We start from the raw sequence: 19,076 nt of genomic DNA, 5'->3' as shown, positions 1-19,076 counted from the left end.
TTATCTTTCATAAAATTTTGTTGAAAAACATACAAATTGCTTAATGAAATCTCTGTGTTCAAACATAATCATTACTTCATATAAATATAGCTACTAAATTTCATTTGCGAAAAATCATTTATATAAAAAAATTTTTTATATAAAGAAATCTGTTCAAACTTCCATATTCCTCCCATTCGGAAAGAGAGTTTTATAATTCAAGATAAATCTAGATTCCATTTCTAATAGTTTGTCATGAAAACCTGCATCATCACCCAAATTCTTTGGTTTTCCCAACACACAATAGATGAACCCTTCAGGAATCCCCCTGTGCTGCTCCAAAAAATGCTTGGCCACCGGACTATCTAATCTTTTATGCTTGATGTCACCCAAATGCTCTAGAATTCTAAGTTTGACCTTTCTGCTAGTTTGACCTATATACCATTTCAGTTTAACACAACCACAACCTATGATGTAAACTACCCCAGATGAATTGCAATCAAAATATTCCAAAGCCTTGTAGTTTACACCATTGATTTTTGTCCCATCCAAACGTCTAACTTTGGTACATACTTTGCACTTGCCACATCTAAAGGTTCCCCTTTTGGTGTTACTCCTCAGAAAGTTTCTAGTATTTAAAATTTCTTTTAAATTAGGGTATCTGCCATAAGAAAAAGTGACAGTGCTTGGAAAAAGTCTCTCCACTTTGTCATCTCCAGAAACAATAGGCCATAATCTTGATACTGTATTACTCAATATATGAGAAAAATGTGAATATTTGGTAACTATTCAGTGCAATTAGGAAATGTTGCTTAATGGTTTCATTGAATCAATTAAGTATGTAAATTAATATGGATGTGTTACAAAAGGGGTGGTGTTTGTTATCACAAAGGTATTCCTTGAGAAGGCGAAGGCCGAGGTACCAGAATTGAGTTAAACAAGATACTCACACTTGTGGACTGCTGGTGTTGTGTTCGTGTACTATTAGGTTGAAAACCAATATCTAAGACAAGAAGTCCTTATTAGGCTGACCTCAGAGGAGGCTTGCAATTAGTCAGGGGTGGAGCAAGGACATAGCCAACATTTTTTGAAGTATAGTGTGAGTTTTTTTTTTTTTTTAACATTGCCAGTGAGGGTTCTAAGGTTAGGTCAGCAGGAATCGAGTTCAATGATTTACCAACAGACTTGGTGAACAGAGCTTCCCCAGCTGAGTTGTTAGTTTTGAAAGTGAAATCTAACATTTTGTTGGAGGACCTGAGTGTTTTGAGGTTCTGGAAGGGGGTGATAATACTTTTAAGAACAATTATTAGAAAATAGAAATCAAAGTCTAAACCAATCTATTGAAGTAGTGAAAATTGTAATAAAGATAAAAGAACAGGAAGTGGGATGTTTAGAAAAGGGTAGGTGTAAATTACGTAGGAAAAAACTGAAAACTATGGGAACAATATAGGCAGAAAAATGTTTTGGAGGAGGAATGAGTTTAACAGAAGGCTGGAATCGAACAATTTATTTTATTTATTTATTTATTTTTATTTTACATTTGTTGACCGGGATAGTCCGACTGGATGCATGTCCATTTTCAGCAGAGGCCCGGGGAGAAAAGCTCCAACTATGTATACTATGTATATACTACAATTTATGCAATGTTGGATTGACTATATTGTATAGAAGATTATATGTGTTGTATAATGTTCGTTAAATGTGAACTTGTTAATCTGGTTTGATTACTTTTATATAAATGCAAGTTTGCCTATGTTACAAGTGATGTCAATAAAGATTTTTTTTTAAATATTGTCATCATATTATAAAAGAAAAACAGAGAGCAACCATTAGATGTTGAAACGGTCTACGGTAGTTGCTTGTGTGATAGCAGCTTGCAATACACCTGCTCATTGAAACTTACTCAAAAGCTTGATCCCTCATCCTACATAGGCCTCCCAACATGTGATCATGCATAGCCATATCAGACACTAAATTCTAAACCGAAAGCTCCTAGCCATTTCTAAGCATAGCAATTACCGAAACCTAACCCTTCCCCATTCCCTAAACCTAAACATCCATTATTGCTTCCCAAACTAAAACCCTCTCAGCACTCCTTAAACCTTAATGTCCCTGATTGCTCCCAAACCCCCCTTCCCACTACCCAAACTTAAAGCCTCCTTTCCTGCACCCTAAACCTAAAGTCCCACTCCCGATAAATATCCAAACCAGCCTGCACTCCTGCCTCACGGCTACCATACTAACCTTGCCTGTACTCAAAAACTGTATTTGGGTGAAGTACAGCAGCTGCACTCCCTCCCCACTGCTTCCCCACCGCACTCAAGCATGATATTTGAGTTTTGGCATCGGTCGACAGCTATACAAGCTACCATTCATTTGAGTTCCTGGCTGCGAGGAAGTGGAATTTGAGCTCCTTGGGCTCAAGTGGCTGTATTACACCCTTCTAAACATGTTGACAAGAAAATCTTGATACTTGAACACCTCAAAACATGAAGTGATAAAAGAAAGAAACACACTCTATTCTTTTTGCTCTGGTTTTAGTTAACTTTTAGTTTGGTCGGCTCTTTATGCCTTGCTGGAATCAAGCATTCATTTTTTTTATGTTTTGTGCTTTGACCAGGTGCATTTTTGTTTATTAGTCTTATACTCACATATTTCTATGTTTATGAGTATGTCATCACTGGATGATGAAAACAATTATCAAAAGTCATGTAGTCAATGCCACACAGATGACTACACAAACTGTCAACTGTCCAAAGCAGTGAAATATAACTGTTTACAAAAGTAAAGCTGGCATCCTTTTGTACCCACTCAACTACTCACATAGCCTAACCAGTGCAGACAATACTATGGCATGTTTTAATAAAATACCAGCATGCATTTACAATATCAAGTCTTTGGTAACTGAATAGCAAGTGCTTGTTACGTCCACCCAGTCATTAACTTCCACGGTCAAGTAACGCAGACCCAAACATTTTATGTAGGAGGTTCTGCTGTGGGAGGTTCTGCTGCCCTCACCCCTCAAAATGGGGTCCTTCCCCATAACTCCTAACTTAAGTGTACTAATTCCACAGTCACACAACCAAGCCCAAAGTGAAACACCAAGCAAAATGCTACAGACAACAAAATGTGAGTCAGCTACAGTACTAATCAACAACATATGCATGTGCATTTCATAGTTGGCAACTCCTGTCTTACCTGTAAACAAACTGTGCACTTGACAGAACTCAGAGCAACTTGGTGTGTGTGGGGGGTGTGGGGGAGTATACATACATGTATATATACATATATTCATATAAACACAGTATTAGGTAGAATCACAAATGAGTAAAACTAACTGGTAGAAAACACATCTGACGGAAAACTCATATTAAAGATATACCATAAGTGCACACAACATACAGCTGACTTTGAAATTAGCTTAGATAGTATTTCTTGCTTGGGGATTAGGGCTTTGTTCCCCACTGCCCCCTTTATAAATATATTAACTCCACAGTTGCACTACCATGGAGAAAAGAGAACCTGCAACACACTGTGATTCACTGCTAGGGCACAAATGGAAACTCTACAAGCAGTGGTCATCTATAGGTCACACCAATTGCTATATTCACTATCCCTCAGATAAACACTTTCATATATTTCTACATATTTCTACGTGTGTTCTGCAGAACATTGACTAACTATACCACATTTTTCTATATGTGTATCAGCCATATGAGCATTAAAGTAAATGTGACTCCCATCAGAAATTATATTGTAGTGTTTATAAGCAGTACCTTGTATAAGACAGTAAGTAAAAACTTGTTTATAGACTTTGTTAATATCAACTCTGTTGCACAAATTGTCAGCCATTTCACTAGATGCTTCTGTGAAGATTGGGTGAAGATAGGTGCCATTTCACTAGATGCTTCTGTGAAGATTGGATGAAGATAGGTGAAGGCTGCCAGCCTAGCCAGATAGAATTTTGGAGATAATTCTGTCATCTGTAAATATTAATGTAAACCATAGGCTTTCTGTCTTAAATGGTAAAAATAGTGTTACATGTGGAACTGAAAAAAATGTAACAACAGTTGCACTGTGCTGACCAAGTAAAGCATGTTGTGACCCTTTGATGTAAACATGGCTCTGGACGGTCTAGATGAAGGAATTCTTGCTATTGTTTTAAGGCCAGAGTTAATGGCCAGAATTTGCATGCATAAATGTCCTTAATGGCTTTGCTTCCTGACCTGGTGTGAGCTTACTAAAGAATGTAGCCTGAGAGCCTGGGAAACTCAGGGAAGTATGAAGAATGATGTAATGTAAACCAGGAATGTGATTTTAAAAACAGAGAAAATCAGAGAGCATTAAGAATTTTTGTCTTGACCATCCAACTTAGCACTCTGTCTTTGCGCTATATGTAAGTTATTTTAGAATTGTGTTTTCTCTTAGAAATAGATAGAAACTAGAAAGATTAGACTAAGTGTTTTTCTGTGATGTCAGAACTGTACTACTGAATTATTTTAAGTATTTCTCTGTGATCGCTGAACTCTTGACTAGCACTGTGTAATAAAAAGTATTGTCTTGTGTTTTGACTATTTGTTATTAAATAGTTTTAAAACCCTTTCAACTGTGGTTGTTTTATGTAAAGTTAATTTAAGCTCTAGAGTACATTGCATGTATATAGTGATAATGTAAGAAGTCACTCTAATAAGCCTTGACTGTTCAGTCACACTTACCAATTGGATAATAATATTACACAGTAATAATTGGACATCCTTTTAAGGGCCTTTGAGTAGCTGATAAATATTAGTGTGTGGTGGCAGCTGGTACTACCATATAGTCTGAGAAAAAGGGGCACAGCTGGAGAACCTGTGCCAGCCTTCCCCAGGAGTGTCTCTGTGGTTGTATGAACTCTTCTCAAAGTGTGTGTGTGTGTGTGTGTGTGTGTGTGTGTGTGTGTGTGTGTGTGTGTGTGTGTGTCAGCTACTTGGGCAGGGACACAAAGCACTGGTTGGACAGAGAGGGTGCTGGAGGTTTTAGCTTGCCCAATAGGCTGAGATCTGGACCCTATAGCTGTGCCAGTGGGGAGTCTTATTGGGGACCTGGAGAGCAAGGGAGCAACCAGCCCTGGACTGACTGTGATTTCTGTGTGCTCTTAAGAGAAATTGCACTTTACTGTGTGTATTTGTTATCCTTTCCTCCTGTATGAGATGCCCCTCACTGGTGTTGGTGGTAAGGATTGAGACTCCTTGATTGCTGGGCCAGGGCATGGGTGTCACAGCTTCAACCACTGTCTTCACAAACATGGCTTCTTCTTGCACTCCACCATGTATCCCTTCCATCTTAGTTAAATCTGTCCAGAATCCATTATCTTCTCCTTTACAACCCTTGGTACCCCAATACAAATGCCATTGTCTTTAGGGATTTCTTAAACACAAACCTGTATCAACTTATGGATCACCTTAATAAATATTAAAGTAACACTGCATATACTGACATCATCACCAAAACTGTCCCCTATACCTCTGATTTCCTTTTACACCTAAATAGTTGCATACTCTGAAAGCAGTGGGAAATTTAAGAACAAATCCTTATGGTGTGATACTTGTACCAGTAAATTATTTGATACATTAAAGAAAATATTCACTTCATGCAGTAAATCTCCATCATCTCACCTCAAAAAGCCAGAAGGTCATATACAATATGAGTGAACTTCAGGAACTGTAACTCTAAGAACTTTGTTTAAAAGAAAGCAAAGAAAAAAATATTTAGTTCTTTCATCTCTAAACTGACAGAGACTTCTTCAGAGTGCTTTGTTCTTGCTTAAGTTCATATATTTTGGAGTTAAAATATTGGTTCCCCCTCAAAAAAAAAAAAAAAAAAAAACAGTGAAACAAGCTGGCAGAAATCTTAAATGTACCATTAGAAAGTTTAATACAGAATATGAACTTAAGGTAGCCCATATCTGCCAAAGGAAAGTTTAAACTTTTTTCATCCACGTCAGGAAGCTAAGAAGTAACAACCAACTATGCTCTGAGCTTGTCTACAGTGAAACTACCTACTTGGATACCAAGACAATTGTCAATAACCTTGTGAAGACTTGTGGAGATGGGTGAAGGCTGCCAGCCTAGCCAGATGGAATTTGATACATAATTCTGGCATTTGTAAATATAAATGTAAAATTCAGCCTTGTTTCCTAAATGAAAGAAAACACTGTAAAATGTGAACTTCAAGACTGTAGTAACATTGCCATCTGCTGTATGGAAAGCTAAGACAAGCATTTCAAATGTTCTTTGAAGTTAAAATTATGTCTTGTATATCCTTTGATCTAAATAGTGTTGCCGAGGAGGCTAGCTGAACACATTATCTGTATTGTTTTAACTTAAGGAATAATTACTAGAGTGTACATATGAAATGTCCTTTATTGTTGTGGTTTCCTGAGCAGGTGTTAGCTTGCTAAATAATGTAGCCTGTTGGCCTAGGAACTCCAGACTAAGTGTTAAAATGATCTAATCTGGGAGGGCCCAGCAGAGATGTTTGTTAGTGAGTTTAAAAACTATTGTTCAGAGAGAGACTGTAAGCATTTTGATCTTGATACCCAACCTTCAGCACTGCCTTATGCTCTCTTTATGTAAGTAGTATCTTAGAAGTATGTTTTCTTGTAGAAATAGCTAGGACTATAAAGATTAGACTTAAGTATTTTTCTTTTATATCAGAACTTTCCTACTGTATTGTTTTAAGTTTCTGTGTGATCTCTGAACTCTTGGATAGCACTGTGGTGTAGTAGTATTGTCTTGTGTTTTTAATTATTATTAAATATTTTAAAAAACTCTTACCTGTGGCTGGTTTGTGTAGAGTTAAGTTAAGCTCTAGAGTACACTGCATATTTATAGAGTTTATTGTACAAGGGCACTCTAATAAGCCTTAGACTGATTAGTCACACTTGCCAATTGGATAATAATATTGCACAGTAATAATTGTACACCCTTTTAAGGGCTTTTGGGTAGCTGATAAGTATTAGCTGGTGGTGGCACTAATTACTACCGTATAGTCTGGGTAAAGGGGCACAGCTGGAGAATCTGTGTCAGCCTTTCTTAGGAGTGTCTGTGAAGTTGTATAAATACTTATCTCAAAGTGTGGTGTGTCACCTACCTGGACAGGGACATGAAGCACTGGTGGGACAGAGAGGGTACTGGAGGTTAGCTTGCCAGCTAGGCTGAGATCTGGACCTATAGCTGTGCCAATGGGGAGTCTTATTGGGGACCTGGAGAGCAAGGGAGCAACCAGCCCCAAACTGACTGTGATCTATGTGTGCACTTAAGGGAAATTGTACTTTACTGTGTGTATTTGTTATCCTTTCCTCTTATATGAGACACCCTCCCTGGTGTTAGTGGTGAGGATTGAGGCTCCTTGATTGCTGGGCCAGGGCACGGGCATCACAAATCTGGCAAATACATTTATCTCTAACTATATTACACCCACCCACTCATTTATTGTCCTTAGCCCCCAAATCCTGCTGTCCAAAATTACTACAGACCAAGCTCTATTAGCTTTATCCAAAACTGATAATGTACTTGGTCTCTTTCTTATAAGAAGTAAATGTTACCTGGCCAAATCACTTCTTAACTTTTTTAATCTCATTCTCATCATAGGTAACATGAATGACAACTGGAACACTACTACTGTGACCTCACTATGTAAAGGTGGCCATACCACTTGTCCAGGCTATTAAGAGACCCCTTAGTCTCATCAGTCTTATATACAAGGCTATGGAGAACAATATATCTGTGCTCATTAATACAGACATAAGTAAACTCCTAGCCCATACAACTAGCAACAATAAGAAAATCAAGACCACTGGTTCAGACCCAAAAGTATTTTATTCTCTAGTGCCTCGGTACAAAACCTTCCAGGAGTTACAAATTTAAGCTAAAAATATGCTACCTTTTGTACAAAAAACACAAACTCAATCACTCAATAATATAATCACACAATTAAATAAAATACTTCCAATTAACCTCTCAATTCAGTCCCATAGAGACCAAAGTATCATATTTAAGAATAAAGACAGACTCTTTGTATATAAGTTTTTATTTCAAAATAATTTCATCATCATTTTCAACAAATACTTGCTCTAAAATACAACCTTGAAGCATATAAAAATCACTGCCATGTACATCTCTGAAATGACATGCCAAAATCGTCTTCCTTCTGATTTTTTATGTCCGTGATATTTTCCATTAACCTCACTTTAAAAATTCTTTTTGTTTCACCAATATGAAAAAAAACACACCGGCATCTTAAGGCATAAATAACCCCCTTGCTGTTACATGAAAAAATGACCCCTTGGTACATATTTGATTTTATTCATATATTCAAAGGAACATATTATATATTTGCAAATTGAACAACATTGCATTTGTAAGTGCCCATAGATGTTGGACAAACACGTAAGTTACTTTTCGGTAAGACAAAATTTCCATGAACAAGCATGTCCTTCAAACTTCTTCCCCGTTTGTATGACATCATAAGGTGCTTACTTAAAATTGTACTCAAATCCCGATCCCTGTGGAGAAAATTCTAATAATATCTTACAATACTACTAACTTCTTCACTTTGAATGCTATATGTGCTAACAAAATACATTTGTTCATTCTTGTTTTCATCAGTCTCTCCACCCCCCCATTGACCTACAATCTGTCACTATTTTTTGATTTTAACACAAAAGGTTTTTGATTAGCTTCTTCTATTGATTTCCTACTATAACCTCTATTGTAAGACACAATGGAAGCATTGTATATTCCTTCCAACAAATTGTTCTCAACATTGCATATTCTAGATAATCTTAGAAATTCACAATATGACAAAGGTGATAGAACATGGAGGGGCTGACAACCAGTAGCATACAGATACTGGCTTCCATCTACATGTTTCCTCTGTATCCCAGTAAATTGTTTGCCATTATCCAAACCCTTAAGTGTCAGATCTAGATAAGAGACCTGGGTTCCATATTGTAGCCCATCAAAAGACAAATCAAATGTATTTTGTTGTAAATCAGCAACAAACTGCAAAATTTCAGTCTTGCACCTTTCACATATAAAAATTAAATCATTTATAAAACAAAAATAATATTTTACATAATTCTTAACAAAATTACATTTATACACACATACTAATTCAAAATAAACCATGAATAAGTTTGCATACATGGGCAAAAATGGTGCCCCTGTTTTTGGCTAAAAATTTCATTAATATATGCAAAATAATTATTACTTAAACAAAAATAAGTTAAATCAACCAAATAATTTGTTAAAGGAATATCCCCCACAAAATACATTACAGCATGAAGTCCATCCTTATGTTGGATTGATGTATATAAACTTTTAACATCCAACTTTATCCAATACATGTTTTTATTCCACTTAACATGAGAAATCTTATCCAAAAAAATCAAAACTATCCTTAATATAGGATGGAATTTTCAAGACATACGGTAAAAAATATTATGTAACAAAAGCCCAACTCCATGTAAGAAATATTTGCAAGCTGAAATAATGGGACATCCTGGTGGATTATTCATGTCTTTATGCAGTTTAGGCAAACAGAAAAATATAGGTAGAACACAGCCTTCACTGTTAAATTTTTTACATATTTCATCATCTGTAAAATACCCTAGCCTCACACCTTTTTGTAGCAGTTCTTGAAACTTAGTTATAGATTGTTTATAACTTTTCATGTCACTATTTTCATATACATCTTTATTCTGTAAATGCTCCAAGCACATTTTGCTTTCCACTCTCTTAATTTCAAATTATAATAAATATTGTTCTTATTATATAATATAAACTGCGGTGGTGGTGCTGTGGTAGCGTTGTCGCCTCACAGTTAGACGTTGCACTTTCGATTCTCAGTTAGAGCGTCTTCTGTGTGTCGACATGCGTGAATGGGCATTCCTTCATTGAAGGTTGTGCGTTAGGCCCGGCAAGCCAGTACGTAAAAATCTACTGCCAATCATTAGCGGACCGGAGTTCCGCTGTGGCGACCCCTAACCAAGAAAAGCCAAAAGACAGTTTATTGTTCTTATTATATAACAACTTATCACACATTTCATTCATGGCAAATTTTAACATTGAATTAAAATGTATAATTTTTTCATTAGAATTGGGGTAATATATCTGCTTTTCATAGGCACAACAGAAGTGTCAATAGAACAATAAGCATTATTTTTCACATGTTCCATAGACATATTCAAATCTGAAAAAAAAAACAAGAATGAAAACTTTCTTCCATAGAGATATCAGCACATGGTAACTTAACATCACTATTAGCATAAAAAACCTAAAGGTGCAACTTACGAACCAAACAGAAAATTTCCTGGTTTTAAATATGATCCCTAGGTAGCACAATAGGGACATATTTCAGCCCCAAATTCAAAATGGCAAATTGTTCATCTGACAAAATACATCCAAAGAGATTTACAACCATATTACAGTTCATATTAACAAAGTCATTGCCACCTGCCTCTGTTGTTGTTAAAATGCCATGGTGCCAATTTCGAAAATTGTCCAGACCCATTGCCATTGGTGTAGAAGCCATTTTGGTTTCTTTTCTGATTAAATTGCTCCCTATCATTCTCTCCTTCCCTCCAAAACTGGTGTTCATGTTCCTCCAGTTGTTTGGCTGCTAGCAAAGCCAGATAATCATGCTCGTCGCTTTTTATGCCGCCATTGTGGTCTGTTTCTTCTGAGGAAGCAAAAGAAACTGCAAGAGTTTTTTAAAACCTTTGCTGTTACTTCATCCCTTCCCACACTGCTGTTTAGTTGAAGACACAAAAGCCCACCCATTTTCATACTCTCTGATGTCCCTTAAAGGTTTTTTTTTTTGTATTCCACTAAATCTTTTTCTAATGAATTTAACTTCATATTTACATTTTCCATCAAAGAATTCATACTAGAGGAATTCAGAGAACTTTAAATCTGTAAAGATAAGGACTGCAGTTCTTGCTTAAGTTTTTGTTTAAGTTGGTCATGTTCAAGAAAAATAGCAAGCCAGTCCATAACACATCTGTGGGCTGCTGCAACCCAATGTTCTTTAAATACTTTATCAGAATCACACTGCACATCAAAAGGTTCACTAGGGCTCTTTATAAACCGAAGACCTCTAGGTGTAACGTTCAACTCCATATATCTTTTTAAGCCCAAAATGTTAAAATGTACCTTAGTTTCCTTCTGCAGTACCATTTCAAATTTATCATACAGTTCTCTTATACCCAAAGGGACAGAATTGGGCACCTGTCCCATCGCAGAAAAGGGATTATTCACACGTTTCTATCTCTCCTCAATACACTGATCAAACAGCTGGGCAAAATTGGACATACCATGATTGTTCTCACCAGTAGGAATCTGTGAAGTCTGGATACATTGTTCCATTGTTCTCTGTGACCCAGATGAATGTCCAGAAACACCAGCAGCACCCAGTACAGGCAGATAATCTTCTCCAAAAATTCATGGAATGTCTCTGTTACGGTCTGAAGCCATAAAGACAACTAGTCCATACAACTAGCAACAATAAGAAAATCAAGACCACTGGTTCAGACCCAAAAGTATTTTATTCTCTAGCGCCTTGGTACAAAACCTTCCAGGAGTTACAAAATTCAGTTAAAAATATGCTACCTTTTACACAAAGAAACTAAAGTAAACTCCTAGCCTTTGACCTAAACCAATTTGGATTTGTCAATGGAAGATACTGCTTCCTTAATTTTGTTCACCTCTTCAAAACAACACTGAAAGTGTGTACAGTGATCACTCTCTTCACACTGCCTACCTTGGCATTACCAAAACCTTCTATAAATACCCTCTGCAGGTATTACTGATAAACTTACCAGTCATACTGTAAATGTGCACATTGTCTACTGGATAGCTAATTGTTGGGTAACCAGTTGCAGAAGCATCTTCTGAACATAAAAATATTACCAGTGATATCCCAGATGATTCACTGTTGGCCCCTCCTTTTCAGAATGTGTTGCTCTGATTTCCATTCTAATGTTCCAGTGTGGAATGATCTAAGTTTGCTGACCACAGCAAATTGGGTGCAGCTGTGAGCTCGCCTTCTGATATATAGCCTTACATCAGCAAAAGCTTGACTGCCAACTGCTGGTAAATTAACAAATGTTCTTAAGCTAAGTGCTAAGAAATGTAGCGTGAGTCTGTTTGGCAAGCAAACACCCCCCCCATTATCATATAACCAACACCCTTCTAAACTGATACTCTTATCATGGACTTCAAAACATACGTTGAGAGCTCAAGATCATTTGGCCATCACTTTTACATCAATAGTTTGTAAATCCTTCTACCTGGCACATCTCATTTCCATCTCCTATAGAGCTAAATAAGCTTTAGTTCATATGTACTCATCCTTTGTAAAGTCCAAGACTATCACTGAATAAAACAGTCCATTTGGCATGCACTTTTCCATGCAGATTGCTCAAGTTGAAATGCATCAAGAGATTCTTAAATAAAAAGATCACCAGTCTCAGGTCCCTTAGCTACTCACATAGACTAGTAGCCCTCTCCTTGTACTTATTTTCCTACTGTGTCCATTGTGGTGACCTTTGTTTTACTTTTTTTGAGCCATGAAATACCCTGCCGTATTTTACTCATTTCATCTCTCCATAATCAATACTCCTCACACCCCTCTACCAAGGATCTCAATCTATATCAACAGATAAGATCTGCTGGTGGGATATGTACTTACCACAAATGAATTTCACACCTGTAGAATAAGCTCTCCATAATTAACATACAAAACAGTACTATGGCTGCTTCCAACGTTAATCTCAATAATTGAATGGGCGGTCATAAATCTCTGGGTTGTACTGCATAGCCCTTCTCAACAAAGGGGTGAATAACAGTAATTTAAGCAGCTTCTTTGGCTAGTCTCTTAATGGTCCTAGTGACTGTGTAAGCACTTGTAAAAAAGCATGGACCATACCACCATGAAAAAGGATGTTGTGTGAGTATCCATATGATGGTGTTGCCCTTTAGTACCAGAATGAATGCCTAAGATGTCTACCTCAAGGCTCCAGGGGTTCAATCCTGACCGCAGTTTGCATGCTCTTCCGGTCCCTGCATGGATTTTCTCCAGGTAACCTAGTTACATGTTGCATTTCAAAAACATTCAGGCTAACTGGCTAGTCAAAACTGTCCATGTACATAGCATTTACTCTTGCCCATGTGGCCTTGGTTATGGCTGAAAGGAGGTGATGATGTTTGCTCACCTACCCAACTAAAAAATTAATAAATTAAATTATGTCTACCTCAGTTTCCTTTTCCTATTATCATGCAAGTTTCAGTGCCAAAGTCAATCTGTCACTGGGAGCCAGACCAAAACAATTGTTTCATAATCTTTACTTTTTCTATTTTATAGTTAGACAATATTCTTTGTTGTAAATCTTTTTTATTGGCACTGTTTCTGAGGTCCCTATGAGTAATGATGTCACTAATAAGAAAGCAGATTACCAATATCTGCAATTATGACATTAAGACAGTGTTCTGCCTGCCCATTTTTTCACTGTAGGGAGGTTATGGGAACTGAAACATAGTCAGTGTCATGCCTTGAAGTATGAATTGCTGCTTCCTGTACAAAGCAACATAAAATGCACGTCTGTGCGGAATATGTAATAGCAGAAAAGACGTTATATTTATGCATTATAGTTACTAGATTTATAGGTCAGAGGCTGCTTATTAACATTACGTTGCATTCTCCGTAATAATTTACAAAGAATATAATACGTGGTCAGAATTACAAGTCAACATAATAATTCTGCATAACAAAATGAGCAACGGTCAAGTTAATAACCAGTAGGTTGACACACACTGGTACACTACAGGAAAATAATGTGGTGTCTTCAGTGGAGTAAATGTACATTGTCAAAAAGGACTGGAATGTCTTTGGTGGAACAGGGGATAAGAAGGGAAGAGTCAAGTGCATTGAGTAGGATATTAGAAGCAACAGGAATAAGTGATTGTCGTCTGTAGACTAAGAGCATGCTTCAGAATTGTAAGACGCTTGTCATTTTATAATGTACTACTTTAGTTTTAAAAAAGTGCCAAGCCAATTACAGCCTATTGCCAGCATTGTGTATGGTCTACAGTATCCCATCTTCCAGCAACATGCTTGGGCAGTGCTTGTCCCAGACACAGCTCCAAATGACCATATTTTCCCATTGTGGTCCTAATGTCTCCATCTTGTAATCCATAAGTGAATCTGGCTGTTGATACTGACTAAGCATTAGCAAAGATCTTTATTGGCATGTCTGTTTGGCTTCATTCACATGCCCATATCAGCTGGATAAGCACTGGCTACTAACTTCATGGCACTAAGGAATGACTTAATGTTTGTTTGGTTATTGTGTTGTTAATTAACCTGAAGCTGTATCAGCTCAAACTACAAATGAAGAATAAAGGCAGACACTGAAGTTATCTTAAGCATCCCCTTAGTGTTTTTTTTTCTTTCATACAGGGCTAACAGGGGTATGTTACCGATTTTTCATGTTCTGACACTAAAGGGACCACACACTTGACCTTCCACTTTAGGGTGTAAGCTAGAGCCTGAACAAAATACTGGAGGAAGTGTATGACAAAAAGATGAAAAGATAGCAGTCTAGATCCCCCTAAATCACTACCTCTAAAATGCACTTACTCTATTCCTGGCATTCTCAGTGTTCAGCTTTGTTCTCTGCTTGTCCACCATGCATAGGGACAGAGTCTTCTCTTGAAGATAAGAATTAGATTTTTCTGGGCACACAATTGTATTGACTGATATCGAGTGACTTGTAGCAAGGGTGATACTGGTAGGGACGTGACATATTGGATGGAAAGTAGTGAAAGGAAATCAATTGATCACACATCCATGATGCATTCTGCATGGTATTACTTGTAATGATTTCTGAAGCAGATATATTGCATATTTCATAAGATGTGTAATACTTTTCTTAGCTATATAAAAATGTCCAGCTGATGACTGAAATTATTTAGGTTTTAAATTGTCTCGACCCTGGTATTGTAGCTCATTTAGGTTTTCATAAACTGCAGTTATTTTCATGACCTGCCACAGATGCGTGTCTAACTTGCACGTAACCAATTGTGTCAGTATTCCACTGAATAAACTGAAATACATATTTATAGCTTCTTGTAGCTGTTTAAATTTTATATATGCATGTTTGTAGAGTACACAGATTTCCATCATAAAAGCTCCCGTTCTTTATTGAGACCTGTACTTCACTTGTGCTGAATAAATGTTCTGAATGCCTTGACACCTATAAACTCCTCTTTTGTAGTATTGTGGTTTCTGAAAACTGAACTGATAATTCCCATTAACTATAACAATTATTGGAGATAAGTAGACAGGCAGAATGCAAAGCCTGATAATAGTGATTTACCTGGACCTCAGCATTTCCCATGTGAGGGTAGCTACACCTTGATAAAGCTTATGGTATACTGACAGAAGTTATGCACAGAATTTAAAACACCTGATGACATCATTTGAAAGTTATAGGATAGAAAGTTTTATGTGATACTGCTTATCCATTTTTCATTTGTCTTACTTTGTTTCAGCACCACCTGAGTTTGTCCAGTGGCCTCAGTCCATCTCAAAGCCACCAGGAAGCAGTGCTGTGTTCAGCTGTGTGGCACAGGGAGTGCCAGAACCCCACCTCATTTGGCTGAAAAATGGCAAGATCCTAACTCCTGGAGAAAACATCCAAATTTCAGACAATAACAGGTATGGTAAACATACACCTGTGCATGAACTACAACAAATGAAGCCCAAAGCTCAGATTCACATTCTAAGGGGATAATGGTGACTGATATTTAACATACATACAATCCTGACAAAGGTACGTTATTGCCCAAGTGGGCTTTTCTCAGTCAAAGGAAGTTATCAAATCTTGCTGTGTGCATATTAAGAGGAAATATGCATGGTGTTTCTGGTCAGCAAATGATATTGGTGATATTGGGTAATATTCCTTATTGCCCCAAGTTCACTACATGACTTTTAACAAGCCCTACACTAGAATTATACCCTCATGGGAACTGCTTTTCAGTTTTGTAAGCAAGTTTTCTCTGCATCCCCACTGAGATATTTATCAGAAAATGAATGCCTTTGGCTGAGGAGTCACTTTCAGAGACACTGAAAGTACATCACAGGTATGTTTATTTGTATATCTGTGGTTCAAGTGCATCCATTTTATTATTAATACTTAATCATTTAAGGTGTAAAATAGAGAGAGAGAGAGAGAGAGAGACATTTATTACATGGAGGAAAAAAGTTCACAGTGAGTGGAAAGGGAGATTATTGGGGTTATAGTCAATATTGCTAACTATCAAAAGGAGAGCCGTTGAAATGCTTAGGAAGGATACTGAAATATACAGGTTTTATTTTTAATTAATAAAAGCAGAGAATAATTTAGGTTTGAGGAAATAACTATTATGCTTAGGGAGATAATGAAGTTTATATCTGTAGCAAACCAAGTGGCATCTGATACTAGTAAAGAGGGCTGGTTAATTATAGATCAAAAAGTCAAGGCTATACAAAGAGGGTTTATAATAAAACTGGCAATGTATTATTAAGTACTGTACTTAAAAGTGTATATAGAGAGGCCTTTTAGGATCGCTGTGACCACTTGCCTACTGTTGGTCTGATGCTACTATGTACTGTCATGGGAAAAGTGAGTAAAGCAAGGCTTACGTGACGGTGGCAGATGGATAAGAAAAACAATGAAGAGATGGTGAGAAGAGTTAAAAGGTGTAGTGTTGGCATGACTTGCATATGCATTTGCTGAGGAGAGGAGCATGCCTTTGCAAGAACAGAGCTAGGAAGAAGATTATAAGAGAAGTGAAAGCTGAGAGAGAGAGAGAGAAAAGAAAGGCTTAAGATAATGACTACAGGTTGGAGATATGGTGTTATTAACTTTTTGCTACTAAAGGAATATTAATTTCAGAATAGTAGCTGTCACATCAGTGCTGGATAAAAAGAAACAGTGAGAGAAATGGAAAGGGATAAAATGAGTATGAGTATTTATTTATTTATTTGACATTTGTTGACCGAAATAGTCCGACTGAGCTAAATTCTTACAAACTGTCTTATGTGATCTGATTTTTAGTACTTGTGGCTATTGGAAGGGCTTAGTCATTATTTGCTGATTTGTACCTCAATGATGTAAATATGCAAATTTATGCAAAAATGTAGCATAAGTACATTGCAGCCATGTTTAAAATGAAGAGTAATGCAACATTGATGGATAGAACCTCAAACTAGCAAGACATTTTTCATGACATTTAGAAATATAGCAGTGAGACTGAAAACACAAGATTTATTCCTGGTAGTCTAGCTGTTATTGCTACTGCGCTAACTGTGAGCTCAGATGTGCAGTGATGTAATTAAAAGTAGAATGAGGCTATTAAAGCTGGATACATTAAACAGATTAGCTATTTCTTTGAAATGTGCCCATTCATACAACGTGGTCATTATTGCCACATATTTCCTGTGCATCAGACTGATTTGTTTTATTAAATTTCAGCACATTAACAATTCAGAAGATCACATCAGCAGATGAAGCCATTTATCAGTGCATAGCAGAAAACAGTGCTGGAACCAACCAGGCAAGCGCACGATTGGCTGTTGCACTTTCCAAGGAGCTACCAGACAGTCCAGAGGGAGTGAAGGCAGTGCCACTTTCTACCACCTCCATCGAAGTGTCATGGAAGGAGCCACCAATGGAGGTGACAGAGGGCATCATTGGATATGTGTTGCATATTCGAAAAATGGGAGGTAAGTGGCTTCGAGGAGAAAAGAGACAAAGACAGAGAGCATCATGCAATATTGTACTAAGTGCTGTTTGTTGTGTTTTTCCATGTTGTGTAACACTAAGAAACCAGTCCTAAGTATAATTCCACATTACGTAAATTTATGCAGAATTCAGCATTATGCTAGCCACCTGTTCTTTTGCCAGGTACTCAAATGGCATCTCTCCTTTGTATTTATATAGCTGTGTAGTCAATCAGTTTCTCATACCCACAACATTTCGTACATCATAAATAAGGACTTATTCATTGCAATTAATGAAATCAACCCTTGCAGCATTTTGTTTATCAGAATAATGGAATTTCTGCAGAGACATCTCTGGGGTACTTTTTCACACTATGGAAATATTCAAAGGTTAAAGTCAGAGATGCAGGAAGGGCAGTGGGGATGAATCTGCTGTCATGGGTGCTAGGTTATGGAGGGGAATCGACAAGAGAAAACAATATTTTTTTTTTATAATGTGTAGTTTCACTCTTTTCTTTTTACAGTTTACCCCACCTTCTCTAGCCCCCCTTGGCAGTGCTGGATTAAGGCCCTCAGGAGTCTGGAGCTCAAACTTTATATGGGTACTTGATGCAACCGGGGGGCAAGGAGAACCTGAAAAACGTGATCTTTTAACTTGTCTTCATAAATGAAAACTGTCACTACCAACTTAGAGGCAGGTCACAAAACAAAAAAAAGATTTTCAGAGAAGACAAAAGCTCAGATTTCATTATAAGCTCAGACTTGTACTGTTGCCATGCTCTGAGTTATGATTTGAGTGGTAGCCCCTTGTTTGGAACCAAAAAAAAGTGGGATAGCATCATTATTATTTCTCAGCTAAACCTTATGTGTCTTGCTGTCCCCTAAAGACTGAATGCTTCAAGAAATTCTGCTTATCGAACACTGGTTGTATTATCTGAAGTCAGGTACTACAAAAAAATTACCCTGTCCTGTATTTATGATTATTCTGGCATTTATGATTTTAGTTTTAGATTTTGTTTGCTGACAAAACTGATGAAGTGGACTATACAGTAAAGTGGTTTTAATTTAATTGCTAATAACTGAGTGCATGAATTTATTTGTTTTAGGAGCCTTTGGTTACTAAGCGGTTTCATGAGACAAGTATTATCCCTGCTTTCTCCCTTTTTTCTCACGGTTCAGGTTTTCTGTTTAGTTTATTTGTTGTACATTGTTGTACATTTATTTACAGTTTATACACAGGAGTACCATTCTGTATTGTAGTTTTTGGCATTATGACCAAGAACCATATTTAG

At 37.0% G+C, this 19,076-nt stretch overlaps 1 protein-coding gene across 1 annotated transcript in view; it reads left to right on the top strand.

Annotated features, from left to right (window-relative positions):
- The window catches only part of LOC122808215 (immunoglobulin superfamily DCC subclass member 3-like), a 197,670-nt gene that overhangs the window by 162,472 nt on the left and 16,122 nt on the right, over positions 1-19,076 (top strand). Inside the window, exons 7-8 of the mRNA XM_044079178.1 lie at positions 15,573-15,738; positions 17,537-17,787. Of these exons, the coding sequence (XP_043935113.1) occupies positions 15,573-15,738; positions 17,537-17,787 (417 nt within the window). The remainder of the gene's footprint in view (positions 1-15,572; positions 15,739-17,536; positions 17,788-19,076) is intronic.

This window comes from Protopterus annectens, chromosome 8.part0, assembly GCF_019279795.1.
Source record: "Protopterus annectens isolate FY-2018-M chromosome 8.part0, PAN1.0, whole genome shotgun sequence".
In the NCBI taxonomy this organism is placed as follows: Eukaryota; Metazoa; Chordata; order Ceratodontiformes; family Protopteridae; genus Protopterus; species Protopterus annectens.
Note: the sequence above shows the minus strand (reverse complement) of the source record. Positions and strands in the feature narration are given on the sequence as shown.